This window comes from Artemia sp. Qi Xiang Cuo, chromosome 13, assembly GCF_049724085.1.
Source record: "Artemia sp. Qi Xiang Cuo chromosome 13, ASM4972408v1, whole genome shotgun sequence".
Lineage (NCBI taxonomy): Eukaryota > Metazoa > Arthropoda > Branchiopoda > Anostraca > Artemiidae > Artemia > Artemia sp. Qi Xiang Cuo.
In genome coordinates this window covers 22,182,661-22,210,152 of record NC_142806.1, presented here as the reverse complement: position 1 = coordinate 22,210,152, position 27,492 = coordinate 22,182,661, and the positions used below count along the sequence as shown (strand labels likewise).

The 27,492-nt window shown below is 37.9% G+C and overlaps 2 protein-coding genes across 2 annotated transcripts in view; one reads left to right on the top strand and one right to left on the bottom strand.

Moving 5' to 3' along the window:
• LOC148945077 (TATA-box-binding protein-like) lies at positions 1 to 27,424 on the bottom strand. Its single transcript, XM_089099382.1, has 3 exons — positions 27,324 to 27,424; positions 14,283 to 14,386; positions 1 to 142 (listed from the first exon to the last, which is right to left on the bottom strand). Exons 1-3 carry the CDS (start codon positions 27,395 to 27,397, stop codon positions 69 to 71), a joined length of 252 nt encoding a protein of 83 aa, XP_088955508.1. The 5' UTR covers positions 27,398 to 27,424; the 3' UTR covers positions 1 to 68.
• The window catches only part of LOC148945075 (uncharacterized), a 67,107-nt gene continuing 62,493 nt past the window's right edge, over positions 22,879 to 27,492 (top strand). The window contains exon 1 of the mRNA XM_089099377.1: positions 22,879 to 22,896. The gene's annotated coding sequence lies outside the window, so the exon portion shown is untranslated. The remainder of the gene's footprint in view (positions 22,897 to 27,492) is intronic.

The following is a 27,492-nucleotide window of genomic DNA, read 5'->3' as shown; positions in this document are numbered from 1 at the left end:
AAAATAAATTTTACTTCAAAATCCACTTCGCTGGGTCGATAAATACATAAAAAAATTAGTGAATAAAACTATGCCTTGAAGTTTCTTAAAATGGGATATATATATTCAAATGCATCGTAAATTTCTTGTCTAGCTGTGGCACCTGAAAAAAGAGAAACAAAGTTATTAGATAAAAGAAGTTAAGAGGGTGGTCCCTGGCAACACTAACATTAAACATGTGTTTATCTTGCAAAATTTGCTTGCTGATATTTGTAAACGACTATAGTTGGTTATAACGTTAGGACAGTCCCATTATTTGCTAGTGTTTCCACTTTACCTGCTTCCTTTCCAGAAAAGAGTTAAAAACAACTATCCCAAAAAAGAAGTTTTTCAAACAAAAGTAATGGCAAAGGCAATGTTAAACTTAGATCGGCAGATATTAAAACCTATATAACAACCAGATATCATTATTTTAAAAAAAGTCAAACCCAGATAGAACAGAAATCAAACAGGCTTATTTCTCATGGATATTATCAAAATATTTCCATGGAAATGATTTCCTGGAAATCAAAACACGTGGGAAAAGCCCCTGGATAATTCCACCGCAACATCTCCACAGTATAGCAATTCCCCTGGAATATTCACCCCCCAGAAATTTCCTTCCCCGAGGAAGACTCTCTCTATAGAAATCCACCCCAAGCCCAACCCCCTCCACCCAAAAATATGTCTGTATAGCGGTTGTCAAGGCAAGACATCTCTTTTACTTCCTGATAGTTCTTTTGACTGCGAAAGACAAGTCTATCATTGAAAACCTTATATGCCCCCAGGGCATAACTTACAACCTTTGCCCTGGGGACTCTGGGGAGTTTGTCATCCTTAAATATATAATTTCCAGAACTTTCAACTACATTGAACAAAATGGCTATCTCTAAACTTTGATTGAAAATGTTTGGGAAAATGATGGGCGTGAGATGGGCGGTTAATAACTCCCCACTCACTTTCAACTATTAAAATGGACAATTTCAATTTCCAATCAAATGAGCCCCTTTTGAAATTTCTACAACAACTTTCTATATAAGCCTTATATGCCCCCAGGGCATAACTTACAACCCTTGCACTGAGGGCTCTGATGTATTTATCATCCTAAAAGACCTAATTTCCAGAACTTTAGACTACGTTGACCAAACGGGATATCTCAAAATTTAGATTGGATTTGTTTGGGGGTGGGCGTGAGAGGGGGGTTAGTTGCCCTTCAATGTCTTTCAACTATTAAAAGGTCACTAGCCCTTTTAATTTTCAATTGAATGAGCCCTTTTTGATGTTTTTACAACATCGCTTTCTGTAAAACCTTACATGCTCCCAGGAAATAACTTACAACCCTTGCCCTGAGGGTTGTGGGGGGGGGGGGTGGGTGGGTTGTCATCCTTAAAGAACTGATTTCCAAAACTTTCAACTGCGTTGAATAAAATGGCTATCTAAAAATTTTAATTGGATGTGTTTAGGGAAAAGGTGAGTGTGAAAGGGGTGTTAGTTGCCCTTAAACCACTTTCGACTATTAAAAAGGGGACTATCCCTTTGAATTTCTAATCGAATGAGCCCTTTTCAAGTGTCTACGACAAAGATTTCAATAAAAACCTTATGTGCACCCAGGGCATAACTTATAACCCTTTCCCTGAACACTATGGGGGAGTTTCCTGCTCAAAAGTATAAATTCATGAACTTTAAACTATGTGGAACAAAATGGCTATCTCAAATTTTGATTGGATGTGTTTGGGGAAATGATGGGCGTGAAAGGGGTGTTAGTTACCTTCCAATTACTTTCGACTATCAAAAAGGACAATAGCCGTTCCAATTTCTAATCGAATGAGCCCTTTTAGAAGTTTCTACGACAACGCGTTCTGTAAAAACTTTATAAGCCCCCAGGACATAACTTACGACCCTTGTCCTGAGGGCTGTGAGGGGGTTGTCATCCTCAAGGACCTAATTTACAGAACTTTAAACTACGTTGAATAATGTGGCTATCTCAAAGTTTTGATTAGACGCGTTTGGGGAAAAGGTGGGCGTGAGAGGGGGGTTAGTTGCCCTCCAACCACTTTCGACTATTACAAAAGGCACTAGCCCTTTGAATTTCCAATCGAATGAGCCATTTTTGAAGTTTCTACGACAAAACCTTCTATAAGAACCTTATATGACCCCAGGGCATAGCTTAAAACCCTTGCCCCGAGGGTTGTGGGGGAGTGTTCTACCTGGGGAGTGTACTCTCTGGAAATCAACTACGCTGAACAAAATGGCTATCTCAAAATTTTGATTGGATGTGTTTGGGGGAATGATGGGCGTGCGGGGGGGGGGGCTAGTTGCCCTCCAATCACTTTCGACTATTAAAAAGGGCACTAGGCCTTTGAATTTCCAATCGAGTGAGCCTTTTTTGAAGTTTCTACGAAAACGCATTCTATAAAAACCTTATATGCTCCCAAGGTAAACTTACAACCCTTGCCCCGAGGGATGTAGGGGATTGTCCTCTTCAAAAACATATTTTCTATATGAAAATCAACTACGCTGAACAAAATAGGTATCCCAAAATTTTGATTGGATGTGTTTGGGGGAAAGATGGGCGTGGGGGGCTAGTTGCCCTCCAATAACTTTTGACTATTAAAAAGGGCAATAGCTTTTTGAATTTCCAATCCAATGAGCCTTTTTTGAAGTTTCTATGACAGCGCCTTCTAAAAAAAAACCTTATATGCCCCTAGGGCAAAACTTAAAACCCTTTCCCCGAGGGTTGTGGGGAAGTGTCCTCCTCAAAAAGATATTTTCCGTCTGGAAATTGACTACGCTGAACAAAATGGCTATCTCAAAATTTTGATTGGATGTGTTTGGGGGAATGATAGACGTGGGGAGGGGGCTAGTTGCCCTCCAATCCCTTTCAACTATTAAAAAGGGCACTAGCCCTTCGAATTTCCAATCGAATCAGCCTTTTTTGAAGTTTCTACGATAACGCCTTCTATAAAAACCCTATATGCCCCCAGGGCAAAACTTAAAACCCTTGTCCCGAGGCTTGTGGGGGAGTCTCCTCCTCAAAAAGATATTTTCAATGAGGAAATAAACTACGCTGAACAAAATGGCTATCTCAAAATTTTGATTGGATGTGTTAGGGGGAATGATGGGCGTGGGGGGGGGAGGGCTCGGTGCCCTCCAATCACTTTCGACAATTAAAAAGGGCTCTAGCTACTCCTATTTCCAATCGAATGAGCCCTTTTCGAAGATTCTACGACAACACCTTCTATAAAAACCTTATATGCCCCCAGGGCAGAACTTAAAACCCTTGCCCTGAGGATTGTAGGGGAGTGTCCTCCTCAAAAACATATTTTCTATCTGGAAATCAACTACGCTGAACAAAATGGCTCTCAAAATTTTGATTGGGTGTGTTTGGGGAAAAGGTGGGCGTGGGGGGGGGGGGGGCTAGTTGCCCTCCAATCACTTTCGACTATTAAAAAGGGTACTAGCCCTTTGAATTTCCAATCGAATGAGCCTTTTTTGAAGTTTCTACGACAACACCTTCTATAAAAACCTTATATGCCCCCAGGGCATAACTTACAACCCTTACCCCGAGGGTTGTGGGGGTGTCTTCCTCAAAAAGATATTTTCTACTAGGAAATCAACTACGCTGAACAAAATGGCTATCTCAAAATTTTGATTGGATGTGTTTGGGGGAATGACGGGCGTGGAGGGGGGGGCTAGTAGCCCTCCAATTTCCGATCGAATGAGCCCTTTTCGAAGTTTCTACGACAACTCCTTCGATACGAGGTGGCCGGGTATGGAGAAGAAGAAAAAATAAAAAATAAATAATACATTGTGCCCACATCGTTCTTTACTTAGGCAGCGCTATCGCGCTGCCTATGATAGATTTACAAATTACACTTTTTTTAGTACTGTTTATGCCAAGTTTTAATATGAGTAATTTATTCTATGTCGTTTCCCCAATAACGGGCCATTGAGCCCATTAGGATGTTGTTTTTATTATTGTTTATTTATGGAAATAAATGGAACTTGAACTTCCCAATAGCAAATATCATATGTAAACAATGGGCAAATTTCATAACTTACAGGCCTCTCCCCACGGCCTTCGGGGGTCATTTTACACCTAAAGATATAATTTTATTTGATATTTCAACTCTATTGAACAAAATGGCTATCTAAAAATTTTGATTAGATATTTTTGGTGAAAAACAGGCGTGGGAGGGGGCTCAGTTGCCCTCCAATCTTTTCGGTCACTTAAAAAGGGCATTAGAGCCTTAAATTTCCATTCGAAAGCACTTTCGAACGGACCATCATTTTCGAATCGGACCATCTGATTTTCTAGGACCATCAATTCGATCCAATCTGCCCTAAAAAAAAAAAAAAAAAAAAAAAAAAAAAAAAAAAAAAAAAAAAAACGAATCTGTGATCTGTCTTCTGAAACTTCTACGGTAGGGTTCTCTGGTATGCTGAATCTGATAGTGTGCTTTATCATTAAGATTCCTTTAATTTTAGGGTGTGTTTCCCCGCTAGCCAGTGTTTACCCCTCCACCCGGAAAATATCCCTCCACGGGGGAAAACGTAAAAAATACCCCCCCACGGAAACTACCCCCCTCCCGCGCAGCATATACAAAAATAGAAAATGAGGGTATAATAGAAAAAAAAACAAAAGGATAGAAAAAAAATCCATGAAACAGGCTATCATAGGCAAGCGCACTAGCGCTGCCTAGGTAAAGAGCAATGTTGGCACAATATACAATATATTTGATTTTATTATTATTTTTGTTTTAGACCATGACACTTTGTATAGAAGTTCTCATAAAAATTTCAAAAAGGGGTCATTCGATTGTAAATTGAGAGGGCTAGTACCCTTTTAATAGTCAAGAGTGATTGGAGTGCAAATAGCCCCCCCCCCACACCAATCACTTCCCCAAGCACCTCCGAACAAAATTTTGAGATACCTATTTTGTTCTTTAGATATGCCCTGGGGGCATATAAGACTTTTATAGAAAGCGTGGTCGTATAAACTTTAAAGGGGGCAAATTGGATTGGTAATCAGAATTTCTAGTGCCCTTGTAAGAGTGAAAGTGATCATAGGGCAGCTGGACCCCCCCCCTCCACACACACACACATCGTATTGTCCCAAAATGTATCTAGTAGACATTTTGGATAGCCATTTTATTCAATATGGTCCAAATATCATATATCAAGGCTTTTGGAGTTGAAAAAAAACAGAGCCTGGGGGCAAGGGTTTTAAGTTATGTCCCAGAGGCATTTAATTTCTTATGGAAGAATGGTTGTTTAACTTTAGAGGAGGCTCATTTGGTTGAAAACTAGAAGTTCTAGTTCCCTTTTAATAGTCAAAAGTGATGGAGGGCAGCTAGCCCCCCCCCCCCGCCCCGACTATCCCTCTTTTCATGAAACGCAAATATCGCTATAGCAGCTTACATTACTAAGTTAGACCTTTCAGGGTAAGTTGTGGCAGATCATGACCTTGCCCGAAGACACTATGTGTATACTTTTAGTACTACTTCTACAGTTACTGTAACTAACGACAATTAGAGCATTAAGTTGAAACGTTTAGGGGGAATTACAATTGAACGAAAAAAACTATAGGCAACTAATTATTAAAAGGTCATATAAGCAATATCATAGGCGGCTCTGCTGTATCATAGCTAGTAATATCATTTATATTTTATACGACCTAATTTGATTGAAATTCGAAGTTCTAGTACACTTTTTAAGAGTCAATAGTGTTTGGAGTGCAATCAGCCCTCCTCTCTAGCTCATAATTTTCCAAACACTTTCAAACAAAATTTTAAGACGGCCATTTTGTTAAGCATAGCTGAACGTTCTTGTAACTATATCTCTAGGGCTTTTGTATAGGTCAACCCCCCAAAGTTATGCAATTTCCTGATTGTGCTTAAAAGTCAAATGTTGCTTTAAGATTAATCCAAAACGCACTATTTGTATTAGACCCCGGCGCCGCGCCGGCGGATCGACCGAAAGCCCCCGACGAGAGGCCCGGTCGAACGCCGCCGGTGTCGCAACGCCGCAGGCGCGCCGCCGCCAGCAGAGGCAGCGGCGTTCGGTCGACTTTAAATTATTTTTGCGGCAATTCTTTATTGCGTCAACCGCAAAGTCAGAGCTTTTCCTTCTCGTGTGGTTTAGTATCTCTATTTTCCTGATTAGAAATCAAGAAGGGCACTATCCCAGAATTTTCGAGTATTTCCCTGAAAATCTATGCGTCACCCCGAAAAAAAATTTGGTTCCCCGATTCCCCGAAAATCACGCAATCACGGTGCCACCCCTAGTGATTTATCACCAGTGACTTTCCCTGCCAAATATTGCTTTGTATACCATAATTCTTCACTGCTCTCTTGTTCATTAATTTTCGTCTCTTTTGTTACTTTGCATAAAAACCAGACAGATGCAATATGCTATTGCAAACATTGCAATATACACAGTTCTTCATATGTTGACAAAAAAAAGTGTCGTCTTTATGAAATGAGTTTAAATCATTTCAAATGCAGTTTCCCAATCGCTATTTCTTACATCATTCGTAGTCAAGAATTTTATTTTTATGCTTAATATAATTAAAAAACGCATTCTCTACAACCCAGCTTCAGCCTATTGTTGGATTTCTAAATTTACCGCTGACTTATTGTTTCTACAGCTGAATTTTAATTTTGCTTATTTTTTTTTTTTTTTTTTGCTGTTTTTAGATATTAGTTTATGAATTTTTAATAATAAATTATTGAAAACCTTATATAAAATAAAAAATTATTACTGGAACATTTTTACCCCCCCCCCCCAAAAAAAAAACAGCCTTCGGTTGAGACAAAATTTAGCTAAGGACTAAGCTATGTACAAGGTTGGGGAATTGAAGATTGAACCGGAAGTTACCCCAAAAATATATTCATAAATAAATTGTAAATTATTGCCTATAGGGGAGGGGGATAGGGGGCTATCATTTTTAAATGATAATACCTCATTTTTTTTTATTGAAAGCAGAGAGGCCAAAAAGATAATTATTTTTTTCATTTAAAGTGGAGACAAGAAAATGATATCAAATTCCTTGGAAAAACATTTAAATATTTTGATAAACCCAGGACCCCCCATTAGGACTTGCTCATTGTCCTGGGTATTTTACGATTTTTCATAGGCTACTGGCCTTATTTGGCTGTTGTATGTGCTCCCTTTTAATTATATTCTTTGGATCTTATGGAATGCCATGTCGAATCTATCACTCATTTTTCCAATAATTTGAGTTATATCTTAATAATTTAGAAATTTTTATTTTTGTCTTTGTACCCCTTTACTCATACCCCCAATTTTTTTTTTTTCAAGGAACACTAAGCTTTTTAACATTATTTTTCGTGTTTGTTTGAACCATATGGTGACCTATTTAATTATTAATTAAATTATTTTTCAAATGAAATCTGAGACGCTATCCTATCAAGGGGGTATCCAGAGGGGTGGGGGTGTGTGTGTAGGGAGGTATTATATTTAAATGATAATAGCTCGAAATTTTATTTATTGAAAGCAGGGATCCCAAAAAGTTCATTTTTTTTTAATTTAAAGCAGAGACGGCATCCTATCAAGGTGGTATCCAAAGGGGGGGGGGAGGGGGGCATTGAGCTATCATATTTAAATGATAATACCTCAATTTTTTTTGAAAGCATGCTTTATTGAAAACAAGGATACCAAAAAGTTGAAAAGTTGACAAAATTAACAAGATTTTCGTGAGTTATACTTGATACAGCACTTGCATGGTTTTATCGTCCAAAGGGAAAGGGACATATGCGTCCAACCGGTTTTTTTTCCTATTGATGAAACGGGTTTACTTTGAAAACATTCATTCATATGTACCAGGCAGATTCACACTGAAACGAATTGGTGTGACGAAAGCGATATCGACATCCCCACCTAACGTTGCGCTCGAGTAACAATGGCGCCCTTGATCCAGTGCCCAAGTTACATTAAAAGGCCAGGTCATAATAAAAGCTTTCAATTTGGGAGGTTCAAGGAGGAGTCTTTGACAGTCTTATGACCTCAGGGTACTAGATGTTGCAACGTTCTTACGTATCTACAGTGGTTTAGAAAATTCGATCACCCCCCAAATGCTTACCAAAAATATGCACAAATGTAACATTTGGAATATTATAACACTTTTTTCAAAGCTTTGAAGAAAAACAAAAAAGGCTACATACGCCTAACTACGCTTGAAAGCTATTTTAAAAAGAAACTCTTCGAAGATTTCCATGGAAATGACCATAGCAGAAGCCTTGAGCCGGGGTGGGGATCAAAGAGGAGTCTAAGTATTTTGACCACAGGTGACTTATTTCTCAACTGTTTTTGATGGTGCATTCTTTCAAAGAATTGGCCTCCCTAGCTTTGCTAAGTGCAATCTTAATGACTTTTATCTATCAAAAAGAATGTTTAAGAAGACTTAATTCATTTCAACTGACTACAACGCCATCTAATTTTGATTCAGAGATGGTGCTGCTAAACTCTAGTTTAGCTTGTTTGTGTGGAGTTCTCAACTGTTTTTGATGATGCATGCTTTCAAATAATTGGCCTCCCTAGCTTTGCTAAGTGCAATCATAATGACTTTTACCTTATCAAAAAGAATGTTTAAGAAGACTTAATTCATTTCAACTGACTACAACGTCATTTACATATGTCAGTCTGTGGCTTTTTGGATTACTCAAACGGCCACCAGAGGACTCCCTGCTTGTGGTGCTTAAAAAAAAGCGTAGACGGTGTGGAAAGAGAGGCAGGCGGCGAAACAGACAGACGGCCATACCCGTTCATGTTTCTGAGGAACGTGTTTCTGACCGGAGGACGGCTGTATGTGAACCAAGGACTCTTGTGAAAATAAGATGTTTACAAAGGTATGAAATTCCTCTCACTCTTTCTCCATCACAGCTGCAGTCAATCTTACCGTGTTCCTCTGATGAACTTCCCCTTCTATTACGTCCTGAACATTTATCAGCTCAGGCGGAGCTTCCGAATGTTATTCTGTGTAAGACCAGATCCTTAACATATAAGTTTAACAATTAGAGGATACGTCTGAGAGGCGTGAATGTTCCTATTACTGCAGTTACCGAATGATGTGATACCATTGATAACACGGGTTGAATAAAAGGCTAAGGTAGCTATTTCAACACTTGTTGTGATAGAGGCTTGAGTAGAAAAGGTGGTGGCGTTGGTATCTATATTCGTAATGACATTTCATCTAAGCTGTTAAATATACCAACCGATTCGTGTCACGAAGTTGTCTGGGTAGAGTGCAAGCCATCCAAACTATCAAAAAAGTTCTCATGTTTGATAATTGCATCTGTGTATTACCCAGAGAGTGCAAAAAATAGGAAAGAGCTTATCAGCTACTTACAGACGTACATCGATAAACTTCGTCGTGCCCATGCCTATCCTGGCTTCATAATAGCTGGCGATTTTAACCAGACGAACAGACAATGGGTATCTATTGTCCTTCATCTGAAGCAGGTAGTTACCATTGCTACGCACCAGAGTGGCGGTACTCTAGACCTAATTTTTACAAACATGAGTGACAATTATTACTCCCCTCGGTCGTTAGGTCCTCTCCAGAGTTCAGATCATTATGTAATTCTCTGGCAAGCCAAAAAGAACCAACCGAAGCCAAAGAAAACCAAAGTGACTATTCGTCCGATTAACTCTCACTCACTCTGCGATTTCGGTCTGTGGATCGGGACTTACTGCTTCGACGACCTGTGTTCTATAGTAAACCTGAATAGCAAAGTTCAACAGTTTAACTCTCTTCTGTAGGAGATGTTTCACAAGTTTTTTCCCACTAAAGTTGTAGTGGTAAGTGAATCCGATAAGCCATGGATCACAAGCGATCTCAAACAAATGATCAAGATGAGGTGCAAGCTGCACAGTTCCGGACAAATAGCCGCGGCGGCGAAACTTAGAAATCGAATCGTGGCCGTCAATCGTTTCAAGCGAAGAAATTATGTTCGGAAAAAGGTAGTAACCCTTGTCCAAAGTAGCAGTCGGAAGTGGCATTCCACAGTGAAACATATGACTGGCAAGTCAGTTAACAGTGAGCTAAAAATACCCAAGCCTGACGGATCTCAAATGAGCGCTTCAGACTTAAACGAGTTCTTTGCTGGCATTTGTAACACCTACCCCTCAATTACAGAGGCCGAACTGGTTGATCTCTTAGTCGATTGTGAAACTGACGAAATAAAACAGTTTACCGAATTTGCTGTTTTTAAAGAACTTAAAAAACTAAAACCGAATTGCTCTTCCTACCCTGGTGAGTTGCCGGTCAAACTTATTCGCGAATATGTCTTGTTTTTAGCCAAACCATTGACATCGATCATCAATCAGTGCTTCAGTGAACAAACCTTTCCCGATGCTTGGAAGCGAGCCTATGTTCGCGTAATACCCAAAGTTAAAGGACCTAAGACAAGTGATCAGTTAAGACCTATTTCGATCGCACCGAACTTTGCTAAAGTTGCAGAATTTTTCGTGTATCGTGAACTTCTCATGGACATTTCACCGTAACTTGACCCCTTCCAGTATTGTTGCTTGAAGGGATGCAGCACGTCTGTTTATTTAGTACGGCTTTATCACCTAGTAGTTGAATGGTTGGAGTTTGGAAGCTCGTTTGTAGATTTACTTCTGGTAGACTACCGAAAGCCATTTGATTTGATTAAGCACCCTCTCGCCGCCCAGAATCTCAAGTCAATGGGTGCCCGTATGCACATCCTCCAATTAGTAGTTGATTTCTTACGTCACAGGTATCGAAAAGTGTACGCCCTTTTTCCCGGTGATGTTGAATCGGAATGGGTGGAAATTACATGTGGCGCCCCACAAGGTACCAAATTAGCAGCTCTTCTTTTCCTGGCTGTTATCAACTATATACTTTCTGACTTTGACGATCGTTTTAAATTCGTCGATGATTTGTCTGCGCTTCTTAAATACCACGTAAAGGATTCGCAAGCTGTAGCCCAGTTCGACCCAAATTTTTTCGATCAGTTTAAATTACAATGTACTGCGAACAGTCTTCAAATTAATGAGAATAAATCAAAGGTTTTGAGGTTCAACCCACTTAAACGCGATTTTACCTGCCCCGCGACTTTGTTCCCTTCTGCTTCATGTGCGACTATCTTGGGCGTCACCTTTAGTGTGCACTGTTCTTTCTCTATTCATGTACAAGAGCTGGTTAAGAAGGGACATTATGCTATGCGGACACTGGTGGTGATGCGCCGCCAAGGTTTTCCAGTGTATCAGCTGAAAACAGCGTACCTCACTTTTTTTCGACCCATCCTTGAATATGCGTGTCCCGTCTGGCACCCAAGTTCATCGACAAGTTCATCACATAGATTACTTAAGTGATGATTTGGAGGGGATCCAGAAATGAGCTGTAAAGATCATTCTTTGCGACAAATATGTAGATTACAGCTCCGCTCTGAAGTCACTTGAAATACCAAGCCTTCACGATCGCCGTTTCCAGCTGATGATTCGTTTTGGCCAGTTTTTATTGTCTAGTCCTGTACATAGGACAATATTACCACCTAAAATGCCTGTCCGCGCAAATACCAGAAGCAAACTTATGCCCGTCTCGTGCCGCACAAACAGACTTAGTAACTTCTTTGTTCCTTTCTTCACAAGTGCTTTTAATAAAATGTAGAGAAGTGTTTTCATGTAAAAAACAGCGCCTTTTAGTGCATATTTTGTAATGTGTCTATGACAGCTGTTTTCATTAAAATGATTCTGATTCTGATTCTGTCATTGTAATTGAAGTGTTCTCATGTGAAGTGTTCATCGTGTATTTTTCAATTTGATAAATTTACTCTTTTTAGGTACAGTTTATAATTTGACTGATATTAGATATTTATAAGTTTATAATTTGGAATGAATCCTCAAAAGAAAAAATGAATAATATCCAAAAGAGCAGCCAAAAGCGATAAAAAAGCAGCAGTTCGGCCTTAGCCTACATGACATATATTCTATAAAGAAGCCAAAAAAACTTTAAAATGTATTTTTTTAAAATTGTAAGTATAAACCAGTGTTTAATACAAGAAGGCTTTTTAGGAATCCAAAAGAGCAAAAAAAACAATCAATATCAAAGTCGCCCATTTCAACTGTTTTAAAGGTGACAAAACAGATATAGGCAAAAGGCATTATGAAAAAATTAAGCTTCTAAGTTCAAAGTTATATTCAAAGTTTTAACCCAGATAACTGACGAATTTTGTGATACGGTATTTGAAATTTTATATGCAGTAATGCTCGATGAAAAAAAATACTAATTTTGATAATTATTTATGGTAAGAATACATAGCTAATAGATACTTCAACTACTCGTATTATACAAGGGTTCTGAAACGCCACAGCCATTTCGTTTCTACCAGATTTCTACTTCTCTTGATGAATAACGAAGAATACCAGTTTCCAGCCAGCGACTTGTGAATTTTTGAACTCATGAATAGGCTTGAATCTGTTGTAAATTTAAGCTGTGATTTGAGAAAGACTGATGAAAACATTAATGTTTGCGGTCAACATTGATCGTGCCGGCGGCGTGCCGCTGACATCATACCGGTGGCGCGCCGCCGGCGTCTTACCGGCGGCGTGCTGTTTTTTGCCCCGCCGCCGCCGGTCTTCCCACATCAGCGCGGCGCCGGGATCTAATTTGTATGCTTGTTGCAACTAAAACATTTTATCAATGTCCCAAGAAAGACTGAGAGTATTAAATTCAAACTTTCACAGCTACTTCTATTACTACTTCTGCTCTTCAAATTTAACGAAATCAGAAGTGTGTAAGAAATCAGAAGGTATTAAGTTTTATTATTCAGGTCATTTAGAAGAGGTATTAAACTAAATTTAACGCTACTATTTGTGTCCCGGTTTTCAAAAGTGTGTGTTGTTAAAAATGATTGAAAAAATTTCTCCATCATACATGTAGCAAGCCAAAATATGAATTCTTAAAGAAAAACACGAAAATATTTAAAATATTATTTTCTTTTTCCCTGAAAAAGACTACGTCAATATAAAACTAACACAAATTAATTAAAGAAACCCTTTCCACGAAATAAGTTTTTCAAAGAAAAGCAAAACTAGAATCAGATAATCTAACAAGCGTAAACTACCACAAATAAGCATCAATAAATAAATAAAACCTAAAACGAACAGGAATTACAATAAATAACCGAGTCAAACTCAAAAAGGGTAGAAACTAACATGAGTAGGGCTCAAAGCCTCTATGCCTCATTGCCTTCCCAAGGCCAAAACATAATTTGCACTCTACTGAAACAAAAATTAAATTTATAACTTCACTTTTATATCTTTGATATATCACATATTATTAAGGTTTAAAAAAAATATCAGCATATGGATATTAAACTGACAGTGTACATTCACTTGTATATTTTTTTCAGTAAAGTGCAAATCATGTTCTGGCCTTTAGAAGGCATAGGGGTTTTGAGCCCTAGTCATCTTAATTTCTGCTCCTTTTGAGTTTGACTCGGTAATTTATTGTAATTTAAAAAACTAAACAACCAAAGCCAACTATATTTTAAAAGGATATAAACCTTTTTAAACTTTTTGTGGCCATATGTTTTTAGCTTAATTTTGATGATTTTTCACCCATATTGTTTTCTTCACTTTTTAAATTTGGCAAAAAATTGCTTCTGCCAAAAATTGCAGAATTTAATATGGAAGCATTTTCAACTGCTTCTGCCAAAAATTGCAGAATTTAATATGGAAGCATTTTCAACTGCTTCTGCCAAAAATTGCAGAATTTAATATGGAAGCATTTTCAAAAAAATAGATTTGCGGTTTTTAATATACTTACGGTGTGTAAGTTCCTCTTTATCCCTTTCCTATGAATCGTTTCCCCTCTGTTTCAAATATTAAGCAAATTTGCTCAGTCTCTTAACTTTTCATGGTTAACACTAAACTTGACGAATTTTATATATTTGAAACAGACATAATAATCTGATTCTTTTGATGCAGCTATTGATAATCAAATTCTGTTTTTTTAGAGCTTCACTTACTATTGAGCCGAGTTGCTCCTTACCTACAATTCGTTACCATGAACTATTTGAATGGGACAAGTCCAGGTTGACTATTCCCTGTCATTTTTTTTTTAATAGGTTAATACAGTGTTTTACTAGTGTGTTCAAACTTTCTGTTTTTTCCAACTGGGACACTTTTATATATTTAGACTAAAGTATAGATGAGTGCACAATCTTAAATAACGTACAAAAAAAAAAAAAAATAAAAAAAAAAAAAGAACCCACCGGTAATTGTGACTTTTCCACTGGGTTTAATCCTCATCATCAAATTTCTACCATTTGTTGTGACATAGGCATAATACAAATCGGGAGAACATTCAGGAGCAAAACTAAAGATGAGAAGTAGATTGAAATGGAAACAGAAGACAAAAAGTGAGTTTCATAGATGACTTTGAGTCAAGTTAATAAAGGAAAGCAAATACAAAACCACAAAAGAGGAAGTAGAGAGAAATGCATGAAGGAAGCACGAGGGGTAAGAAGAGAGTAATGGATGAAGGAGGAAGGAGAGTAAAACAATAAAGCTAATAAGACAATAGAGCTAACGTATCAAATCATACAACATAACTTTTAAGATTGTTTCATTCTACTTCTAATTCAAGTATCATTTGCAATATAACCAAACACTAGAATATTAAACATGTTCTCCTCTTATGAGGAGACAAGATAAAACCATGAACATTTCTCCTATTCCTCTTATGTCTTCTTATTTTAACATACAGGAGATCAACTAAACCTTTTCCCTGGAGCATATATTTAACTATAAACATTCAAACTGTATTCTTGTGTAGTATTTTCATCGTTTTTCTAAACTTTGAAAAGAAGAAAACACAGACTATTAAGACGTTACGAAAGCAGCGACACTTAAAGTATTAAGAAAATTGAAAGTAAAATCTAATTATTTGAATTAGTTAAATGAAACTTGCACAACTTTATACACTTTTAAAAATGGAGAGTTGTGTTGTAGCCTGAGGCGGATTGGTACGGCAGTGAGTTGTTAGCAGTAGTAGAAGCATGTAAATTGAAAATTCAATTTTTAATGAAAAAGACCTCCATATGCAGTTACGCAGTTTTAGATCGTAGCTAGCACTAAATTGAAAAAAGGAAACATGTTTCAAAAATCAGCAAAAACTAGGCTGAAAGAGGTGACACCAAATATCTTAAGAATCGTGTAGCTTGCCTTTGAAGATGTAGTTGTCTTTGGGACTGAGCAAATTGTTAGTTTTTCAGTTCATACGGACAGAAGCCATTATAAAATTAAAACTAATTAGTTTTGCTAATTTATTTTCACCACTTAGCGAGGCAACATTGAAAAATTGAATTTTGCTCTAAAAAAATCACAGTTGTTAAAAAGTAATATATATATATCTTGGAACATAATGGTTTAGAAATAGAATTAGATATGAGATGGGTCCGGGGTGCAAATAATACTTTTATTTTCATTTTTAATTTAAATTTCTGGGTTTTCTTAATTTTCTATGATATATATGGTTGTGTACGTTTTTACTTGACCAATTCAAACAACTTCATTTTATTTTTATTGACCTTTATATTGCAGCATAAAAAAGAAGAAATCAAACCACAAGAGGAAAAGAAATGAGAAAAAGAGAGGAAAAGAAATCCACAAGAGGAAAAGAAACATCATCTTATGATCTTTGAAAAGACAGTAATGCTAGCATGCTTTGAGTTTCCGAGTTTGAGTTTCCAATCGAATGAGCCTTTTTTGAAGTTTCTACGAAAACACCTTCTATAAAAACCTTATATACCCCCAGGGTAAACTTAAAACCCTTGCCCCGAGAGTTGTAGGGGAGTGTCCTCCTCAAAACATATTTTGTATCTGGAAATCAACTACGCTGAACAAAATGGCTATCACAAAATTTTGATTGGATGTGTTGGGGGAAAGGTGGTTGTGGGGGGGGGGGCTAGTTGCCCTCCAATCACTTTCGACTATGAAAAAGGGCAATAGCCCTTTTAATTTCCAATCGAATGAGCCTTTTTGGAAGATTCTACGACAACACCTTCTATAAAAACCTTATATGCCCCAGGACATAACTTAAAACCCTTGCCCCGAGGGTTGTAGGGGAGTGTCCTCCTCAAAAACATATTTTCTATCTGTAAATAAACTACTCTGAACAAAATGGCTATCTAAAAATTTTGATTGTGTGTGTTTGGGGGAAGGATTGGCGTGGTGAGGGGGCTAGTTGCCCTCCAATCTCTTTCAACTATTAAAAAGGGCACTAGCCCTTTGAATTTCCAATCGAATGAGCGTTTTTTGAAGTTTCTACGACAACACCTTCTATAAAAACCTTATATGCCCCCAGGGCATAACTTAATACCCTTGTCCCGAGGGTTGTGGGGGAGTCTCCTCCTCAAACAGATATTTTCTATGAGGAAATAAACTACGCTGAATAAAATGGCTATCTCAAAATTTTGATTGGATGTGTTTGGGGGAATGATGGGCATGGGAGGGGGGGGGCTAGTTGCCCTCCAATCACTTTCGACGATTAAAAAGGGCTCTAGCTACTCCAATTTCCAATTGAATGAGCCCTTTTCGAAGTTTCTATGACAACGCCTTCTATAAAAACCTTATATCCCCTCAGGGCATAACTTAAAACCCTGGCCCTGAGGGTTGTAGGGGAGTATCCTCCTCAAAAACATATTTTCTATCTGGAAATCAACTACACTGAACGAAATAGCTCTCAAAATTTTGATTGGATGTGTTTGGGGAAAAGAAGGGAGTGGGGGCGGGGGGGGGGGTCTAGTTGCCCTCTAATCACTTTCGACTATTAAAAAAGGAACTAGCCCTTTGAATTTCCAATCGAATGAGCCTTTTTAAAAATTCCTACGAAAACGCCTTCTATAAAAACCTTGTATGGCCCCAGGGCATAACTTACAACCCTTACCCCGAGGGTTGTGGGGGAGCGTCTTCCTCAAAAAGATATTTTCTACAAGGAAATCGACTACGCTGAACAAAATGGCTATCTCAAAATTTTGATTGGATGTGTTTGGGGGACTAATGGGTGGGGGGGGGCTAGTTGCCCTCCAATTTCCGATCGAATAAGCTCTTTTCGAAGTTTCTCCGACAAATCGTAGAAACAAGTTTTTATTAGTAAAAAAATACAAATAAATAATACATTGTGTCCACATCGTGTTTTACTTAGGCAGCGCCATCGCGCTACCTATGATAGATTTACAAATTACACATTTTTTAGTAGCCTACTGTTTATGCCAAGTTTTAATATGAGTCATTTATTCTAAGTCGTTTCCCCAATAACGGGCCATTGAGCCCTTTGGGATATTGTTTTTATTATTGTTTATTTATGGAAATAAATGGAACTTGATCTTCCCAGTAGCAAATACTATATGTAAACAATGGGCAAATTTCATAACTTACAGGCCTCTCCCCACGGTCTTTTGGGGTCATTTTACACCAAAAGATATAATTTTATTTGATCTTTCAACTCTATTGAACAAAATGGCTATCTCAAAATTTTGATCAGATATTTTTGGTAAAAAACAGGCGTGGGAGGGGGCTCAGTTGCCCTCCAATCTTTTCGGTCACTTAAAAAGGGCATTAGAGCCTCAAATTTCCGTTTGAAAGTATTTTCGAACGGACCATCATTTTCGAATCAGACCATCTGATTTTCTAGAATCATCAGGTCGATCCAATCTGTCCTGAAAAAAAAAAAAAAAAAAAAAAAAAAAAAAAAAAAAAAAAACAATCCGTGATCTGTCTTCTGGCAAAATAAGCGAAATTCCACATTTTGCAGATAGGAGCTTGAAACTTCTACTATAGGGTTCTCTGGTATGCTGAATCTGATTGTGTGCTTTATCATTAAGATTCCTTTAATTTCAGGGTGTGTTTCCCCTGCTGGCCAGTGTTTACCCCACCTCCCGGAAAATATCCCTCCACGGGGGAAAGAGTAGAAAATACCCCCACACAGAAACTACCCCCCTCCCGCGGAGCATATACAAAAATAGAAAATGATGGTATAATAGAAAAAAAAACAAAAGGATAGAAAAAAAATCCATGAAACAGGCTATCATAGGCAAGCGCACTAGCGCTGCCTAGGTAAAGAGCGATGTTGGCACAATATACAATATATTTGATTTTATTATTTTTTTTGTTTTAGACTATGACACTTTGTATAGAAGGAGTTCTCATAAAAATTTCAAAAAGGGGTCATTCGATTGTAAATTGAGAGGGCTAGTACCCTTTTAATAGTCAAAAGTGATTGGAGAGCAAATAGCCCCCCCCCCACATAAATCATTTCCCCAAGCACTTCCAACAAAAAATTTGAGATTACTATTTTGGTCCTTGGATATGCCCTGGGGGCATATAAGACTTTTATAGAAAGCGTGGTCGTATAAACTTTAAAGGGGGCAAATTGGATTGGTAATCAGAATTTCTAGTGCCTTTGTAAGAGTGAAAGTGATCGTAGGGCAGCTAGACCCCCCCCCCTCCACACACACACACACACACCCACACACAGCGCATTATTTCAAAATGTATCTAATAGACATTTTAGATAGCCATTTTACCCAAGATAGTCCAAATATCATATATAAAAACTTTTGGAGTTGAAAAAAAAAACAAAGCCTGGGGGCAAGGGTTGTAAGTTATGTCCCGGAGGCATTTAAGCTCTTACGGAGGGAATGGTTGTTTAACTTTAGAGTAGGCTCATTTGGTTGAAAACTAGAAGTTCTAGTTCCCTTTTAAGAGTCAAAAGTGATGGAGGGCAGCTAGCCCCCCCCCCTCTCGAACTATCCCTCTTTTCAAGAAACGTAAATATCGCCATAGCAGCTTACATTATTAAGTTAGACCTTTCAGGGTAAGTTGTGGCAGATCATGACCTAGCCCGAAGACACTATGTGTACACTTTTAGTACTACTTCTACAGTTACTGTAACTAACTACAATTAGGGCATTAAGTTGAAACGTTTAGGGGGAATTACAATTGAACGAAAAAAACTATAGACAACTAATTATTAAAAGGTCATATAAGCAATATCATAGGCAGCGCTGCTGTATCATAGCTAGTAATATCAATTATAATTTATACAACCTAATTTGATTGGAAATTCGAAGTTCTAGTACCCTTTTTAAGAGTCAATAGTGTTTGGAGCGCAATCAGCCCTCCTCTCTAGCTCATAATTTTCCAAACATAAGTCAAATGTTGCTTTAAGATTAATTCAAAACGCACTATTTGTATGCTGGTTGCAACTAAGACATTTCATCAATGTCGCTAGAAAGACAGAGAGCATGAAGTTCAAACTTTCAGAGCTACTTCTATTACTACTTCTGCTCTTCAAATTAAACGAAATCAGAAGTGTGTAAGAAATCAGAAGGTCATTTAGAGGAGGTATTAAACTAAATTTAACGCTACTATTTGTGTCCCAGTTTTCAAAAGAGTGTGTGTTGTTAAAAATGATTGAAAAAATTTCTCCATCATGTATGTAGCAAGCCAAAATATGAATTCTTAAAGAAAAACACGAAAAGATTTAAACTATTATTTTCTTTTTCCCTGAAAAAGACTACGTCAATATAAAACTGACACAAATTAATTGAAGAAACCCTTTCCACAAAATAAGTTTTTCAAAGAAAAGCAAAACTAGAATCAGATAATCTAACAAGCGTAAACTACCACAAATAAGCATCAATAAATAAATCCAACCTAACATATATCCGAGTACAAGACTCGCCGTCATATTCTTGGCGGCAGTGCCTTCAGATACTTAAACAGACAAGAAGCTACCTCAGAGGCTCCCTTGTCACCTATTCCTTTGTGCCAAAGGTAAATGTATGACTTTTCTTCTTTCAAAATGCTTATTTTGTGAAAGGTAAGGTTGTAGGTCGACACTTGTCTTTTGTAGAAAGCTATTTTAGTCTGTACAAAAGGCATAGAAAGGGACTGTTGGAGATCAAAAACCAACATAAGAGTGGAGTTGTTGTTCTTTACAACCTCGTTGTCTTTTTTTTTAGACTCGTACGCTGATCTATAGGCTGTCTCATGGGCCTCAAGCTGAGCTTGCAAGACTCTTTTGGAATCTTCAGGATCAGCACAATTAATCTGCTACTTAAGCTTCTCACACGTTTCGCAGGAGTCACTGACAAGAGGTTTAAATCCAAGATTGTATTCTTGATAGAAAGCTTTCTGGTACATTGCAGCTGATTTTGCTGGCAACCCCTTTTCTGCAGCAAAATCTTTGTAAAGATCGTACATCTTCTGAAGGCTTAGGTCAGAAGAAATATATTTCCTGGAAGACTGTGACTTAGCATAGTGGGATTCATGAGCAGGAAATGATTCAATGTGCTGCTTTATAACCTAAATGTCAACCGGGACTGATCTGCTGGGAGCTTGGCGTCTCTCAGGAGTGCTAATAAAAGATAACTTCCTATGCTTTCCTTGAACCGTTGCGAGTTCTGCTTTGGTTAGAGCAGAGACAGACATAAAACAGGACTTGCATACTTTAACTTTTTCCAATTCAACAGTCAGATAATAGTAACAGGCATAGCGCACCTTGTTACTATCATCTTTTCTTTTCCTGGTTTGTTTCGGTCGAATTCTGTTCACGCAGTTGAGAAAAAATTGCTGCTGCCGTTGCTTTTCACCTATAGCCCAATACGATTCAAACAGACTGGCTTTCATTCCACTACCAAGTTTTTCAGAACAACTTAGCCTGCAACTTCTAAAAGATTCCTTCTGTTTTCTAGCAGGGTGAACAATATTTTTGCCACTCACATATTCTTCGCCTTTGTATTTTCTTTCAGTCCGTTCTCTCCGTTTCATGTACTTCGCACTTCAGCCACGCTTTCAACCAGAATGTGCTTCTTCTACAGTAACTTCACTGTCTTGGTCAGGCAAAGAATCTGTCACCGAGTCTATCTGCCCTTGTTCAAAATGGCTAAGTCATCTGCGTACAGGGCAAATTTTACTGTGGGTATATTAACAAAAAAGACAATTCCCTCAGGCATGTAGGGGGGGAGGGGGGTGTTCCTGCAATCCTCGTAAACTTTGGACAGGGTAAGCCTTATCACAGGAAAATGTTAACATTAGATCATCAGCCAAAACTAGCTTCCATATCTCCAGAACCTTTTTGAACACAGATTGATTCTTTGCCTTCAAACAGTTAACTCTGTTGATTAACCCTAGCAATATTGAATCCTTTTGGAAATCTTTAGTCTGCTTTCTTAAAAGCATGATTAACTCCAGAGTGGGATTGAGGGGACCAGGATGACTATTGCTTGTTAACCAGACTCTTATGATTTTGTCCTCATAATAATGATAACACCAGATGTAGATAACAGCAGATGTAGCTGTACTTCCGGAGTGAGGAGGGTCGGACATTCATAATGGCTAACCAAGAACTACAGGAAACACCAAAACAAAAGCAATTCAGCACTACCAGTCACAAGACGAAAAGAAAAAAAAAGGAAAAATGGCTTAAATACGTCAATATTAACCTTTAAACTAATAAACAGAAGAGAATAAAATTTAGCAAAATGCTTTATTAGTTAAATCTCTTCACCCTTTTCTCCTTCCAGAAATTCCATTTGGTTTGTAAATATTTGGTTTGTAATCAAAACAGTACAAGTCCAATCCTGCAGCCACAGACAAAAAGCAAAAACATGCTAAGTCCAGTTACCGCTGGATCCAAGGACTTGGCTTGTTTTCGCGATATACAAATTGCTGTAAAGGGACTTAGACTGAAAAAGCAAATTTTAGCTGTGACTTTATTTGAAGATGTAGATCGATTCTGATTATACCAAAGGACTTGTCGTGAAATTTTACATTAGGTGAAGCCCATAACTCAATTTCGTAAAAAATGTGACTTAGATGGTTTTTGCATAACGCTAGTGATATTTAACTATAAACATTCAAACTGTATTCTTGGGTAGTATTTTCATCGTTTTTCTAAACTTTGAAAAGAAGAAAACACTGACACTAGTAAGATGTTAGGAAAGCAGCGACACTTAAAGTATTAAGAAAATTGAAAATAAAATCTAATTATTTGAATTAGTTAAATGAAATTTGTACAACTTTATACACTTTTAAAAATGGAGAGTTGTGTTGTAGCCTCAGGCAGATTGGTACGGCAGTGAGTCGTTAGTAGTAGTAGAAGCATGTAAATTGAAAATTAAATTTTTAATGAAAAAGACCTCCATATGCAGTTACGCAGTTTTAGGTCGTAACTAGCACTAAATTGAAAAAAGGAAACGTGTTTTGAAAATCAGCAAAAAATAGGCTGAAGGAGGTGACACCAAATATCTTTAGAATCGTATGCCTTTGAAGTAGCTTGCCTTTGAAGATGTAGTTGTCTTTGGGACTGAACAAATTGTTAATTTTTCAGTTCATACGGACAGAAGCCATTATAAAATTAAAACTAATTAGTTTTGCTAATTTATTTTCACCACTTAGCGAGGCAACATTAAAAAATTGGATTTTGCTATAAAAAAAAAAAATCACAATTGTTAAAAAAATATATATATATATATATATATATCTTGGAACATAATGGTTTTCAAATAGAATTAGATATGAGATGGGTCCGGGGTGCAAATAATACTTTTATTTTCATTTTTAATTTAAATTTCTGGGTTTTCTTAATTTTCTGTGATATATATGATTGCGTACGTTTTTACTTGACCAATTCAAACAACTTCATTTTATTTTTATTGACCTTTATATTGCAGCATAAAAAAAAAGAAATCAAACCACAAGAGGAAGAGAAATGAGAAAAAGAGAGGAAAAGAAATTCACAAGAGGAAAAGAAACATCATCTTATGATCTTTGAAAAGACAATAATGCTAGCATGCTTTATTTTTGAACAGTCACTTCCAGGTACTTTTGCACATCTTTCCCAAAATGTTCTAAGTAAATCTTCAAATTATATAATACCATAGGAACATGGTTTTCATGCCAGCAGCAATGGGAATACGCTCTTCTTGCACCCCAAATATTATTTCCCTTAAAACAGAGTTATTCAGGGAGGGTTAACAATCAAGTTAAGCAGAAAAAATCATTTTATTTTATAAGATACCCTTTTTCAGTTTTTCAAAGCCGTCCCAAGCCAGGGAAGGAGGAGGGCTGGGTGATAGGCTAATCCCCTATCCCTTTAAAAATTTTTAATGATTTTAGGAACGACAACAAAAAACTCTCAGACCTAATTTGATTTATCTGGAAACGGCTCCTGACCGTGCTCGGACATGATTTTTGACAGCGAATGAACCTTTTCGTCTTGCTTTTGGGAATGTTAGGACTGTTAATCCTGAAACACAACAGGGCCGTCTAGAGGCCGTGATTAGAATTTTTCAATCTTAAAAGATTGAAATAGCAGCTGTTTCGCATACCAGGCTGACTGGCTCTGGTTCAATATATATTGACAACTATGAAGTCTTCTTCTCAGGTACAAGCAAAGGATTCGATGTTGGAATTTGTACCTAAGAATGCAAGAACACTTAAGGCCCGTTTTGAAAGCTCCCAGTCTATACTTACCGCCATTGCAGTCTATGCCCCCATGAAAGATGCTGGTGGGGACACCAAGGACAGTTTCTATAGTGATTTGACCATCACACTCAATACAGTACCTGAGCACGATGCATTAGTTTTGCGGGGTTATTTTAATGCTAATGTTAGTAGTGATAAAACTTTTGCACCTGATGAGCTATGCCAGCATGGCCTGGGTGTTATCAATGACAGTGGAGTGTGTCTGGTTGATATGTGTGGTAGCCGTATCCTAATACTAGGTGGATCATGGTTCCCCCGCAGTGAAGTACACAAATATACTTGGACTTCACCCGATGGTGTTACAAGAAGCCAGATTGACCATATCTTAGTGAAAAAGCGTCAAAAATCGATCATTGGAGGATATGCGAACGTACTGTGGTGCAGATTCATACTCTGGCCAGCAACTGGTGATTGCCAGTTTCGAACTTAAGCTGAAGACCGTGAAGAAACATATAAACACTATCGAGTCCTTTGATTTCCGGAAGCTCCAGGATATGAGTCTTCTACAGGCGTACTGTATAAATCTTGCTAGAAAGGTTTGCAAGTCTGTCAACTGAAGACACAACTGCAACAGTAAACAAGAGATGTGAGTCTATTGTACAATGCATGCGGAGTGCCGCCGAAGATAGCATCAGGTACGTAAAGAAGCAAAGTGAGCAGTGGATCAGCGCCAAATCTGGAAACTTATAAATGACCGAAAATTAGCCAAAATCATGTTGGAACGTGCAAGAGCGAGTTCGCTGTCCAGTACAAATATCTTTTGAAATCCAAATATAAGGAAGCCCACAAGGCTGTAAAGCGGTCTACCAGAGCTGTCAAACAGCGATTTTTTTTAGACAAATGCAGCTGAAGCAGAGACAGCCGCCAGTAAGGGTGACAGCTTGACAGTCTATCGTATCACAAAGGAAATAAGTGGAGATTTTAGAAGGCCAGCTCCTCTAATTGAAAGTAAGGCTGGAAAACTACTTAAAAAGAAGAAAGACATTGATAAGAGATGAAAAGAATACTTCAATGACGTCCTAAAATTTCCACCACCTAAAAACCTTGTATCCCCTCCGGCTGAGCTACCGTTCCTCCACCTTAACATAAACAAATAATTTATAGGCCTGCTTGAAGTCATGACAGTATTGTATGAGCTTAAAAATGGCAAAGCTGCAGGAGTTGACGGCTTAAGGCCTGACCTCTTGAAGTCTTGAAACCCCTTCACAAGGCTCTTTCTCAGATATGGGAAACTGAAAATATTCCCATCGATCAGAAGAAAAGGGTTTTGGTCAAGCACTTTAAGAGAAGGACGGCAACGAACTGCAATAACTGGCGATGTATCACTCTGCAGTCTGTAGGGAGTAAAATTTTCTGCCAAGTACTACTGAACCACATTCAGTCAAAAGTCAACGCAATACTAAGAGATGAGCAGCATAGGTTTCGACCATTGAGATCGTGCGTTGATTTGATATTCAGTTTGAGGATACTCATCGAAGAAGCAAATGAACGGCAGACTCAGATTATTATTGCCAGTATTGACTTTTTGAAACCGATTGACTCGGTCCACAGATACTCACTATGAAGAATACTACGGTATTATGGATTCCCCGACCAGATTGTTTGTATGATTGTCAGGCTATACGAGATTCAGTTATGTGCTGTACGGACAGATAATGACGACCCTATGGGACGGTTCAGTGTAAACTCTGGTGTCCGTAAAGGATGTATCCTCCCCCCAGTACTATTTACTATTCTCATTGACTATATCAGAGGTGGAATTCAGTTGAACCAAAACCGCACATTCTATATCAGAGGTGGAATTCAGTTGAACCAAAACCGCACATTCTGTGACGGTGATTTTGCTGATAATATAGCCCTCCTATCTCATTTAAGAGAGGAGCTACATAATAATATCGCTGTACTCTCCGGTATAGCCGGGCAAGTTGGTCTGTCTACCAGTACACAGAAAATAAAGTCATGCAAAACAACGTCAATACCCAACTTCCCCCACCGTTCAAAGTTGGATCTGATGTACTAGAGGAGGTTGAAGAGTTCAAATATCTTGATAGTTTCATTAAATGTGATGGTAGCCTTGAGTGGGAAATTACTCCACGCATTGAATCCAGGATTTTGAGAAAATTTCTTCGGCGTATCCTTGGTATCCAGTGGACTGAAAAGCTCACTGACAAATTTATACGTAAAACAAAGCAGCCGCTCGTGATCGATAGAATTGTGACTAACCGATGGTGTTATTGGGTCACATGATGCGAATGGGAGAGGGCTACCTACTCCATGGTGTTTGGTGTTGGGTTCCTTCTGGCATCAGAAGACGTGGGCAACAAAAGGTAAAATTAAGCAAATGCCTTGAGAAGGATGCTTCGCTTTTGAAATCATCGCTCAAAGAAATTTGGTCAAAAGCCTAAGAGACGTCGTCTGGGAGATGCACCGTTGTCGCCTTATGCACCAGTCGGCGTGGGATGACCCATGTCTAAGTAAGTAAGTAATTCCTATTTTCTCATTGTAAATTGATTGAATATGGGCTTTTTAATTATAATTCTAATTTATATTAAATACATTATACATTTTTATGTACTATGCACAATCATTGTTAGCATAGTCCCCCTCTAATTATAATTTACATATTATTATGAAGCTATACCTCTCTCCCTCCCCGAACCAAAACCATAAACGTTTGACGAGTCAGTTTTAGCCGTTAGATCATAGGCCAATCAGATGGCTCAAGAGACATAAAACCAACATATCCCCAAGAAAATAAACCTACAATGGGTGAAATAAAAGGCAGGACAATAGTGCTACCTAAGTAAAGAACAACGCGGTCACAATTCATTATTTATTCATCCTTTTTTTTACAAAGGTACTTCGCAATGAATGATTTGTTGAAAAAACTTTGAAAGGGTTTTCATTTCATTTGGAAAATGAAAGTTTGCATGGGAACTACCCTCCCCACTCCTATCCTTTCCCATGCAATCAACATTTTGAGATTCTCATTTTGTTCAGCATAGTTGACGAATAGAGCAATTATGTCTTTGGGGATAAAATCATCCCCGCCCCCTCACAGCCCTCAGGGCAAGGATTGTAAGTAATACCTCATGGGCACACACAGCTTTTATTGAAGGGTTTTTTGGTTTTACTTCTGAGTGAGCTCAGGTTATTAACGAAAATCAGTTCTAGTGCTCGTTTTGTAGAGTCATAATAAACAGACTTACACTAAACCGTTCACAACAGGCGTTTTCACCTACCGTCATCGTGTATGAATTTGTAGACATCCATTTTGTTCAAAAATTTTACAAAGATAATAAGAAAAGATCTTTAGGGTTCTCACAACCCCAGGAATCTGGGGACAAAGGCTGTAACTTTTGCTCTGGGGACATAAAAGCTACGTCCTGGGGCATTTACGGAAGGGGTGGTCATCTAAACTTTAGAGGTGGCTCATTTGATTGTAAATCTTAAATTCTTAAGCTATTTTTAAGATTCAAAATTGAATAGAGGGGAACTGGCGCATCTTCCTTGTTCATCATTTTACATAACACCTCAAATCAGAGTTTTGATACAGCCAATATAGCGCAATTAGTTGTAGGGATAGAAAATGACTAGAAAAGTGTCTATTAGAGAGAGATATATACGTGTCATTCACTGTATACAATGGAGTATCTTACATGGTATTTCTAAATAAATATTAATTTAGTTTATAATGAATGATTAATACATTGAAAACCATTCTACTAGAGGTATTAGTATAATATTAGATATGTATTTACCTGCAAAACGGGTGAAGGCTGTCGCTTAAGGTAGCTACATGAATTCGAAAATTTACGTCACAGAATCCCACCATATTTTGAATTTTGAAATTTAGAAATCTTTCATTGCAATAAAACAGAAAATAAAGGAATGGCAAACATCCCCCTACCACCGCAACAAAATAACCAA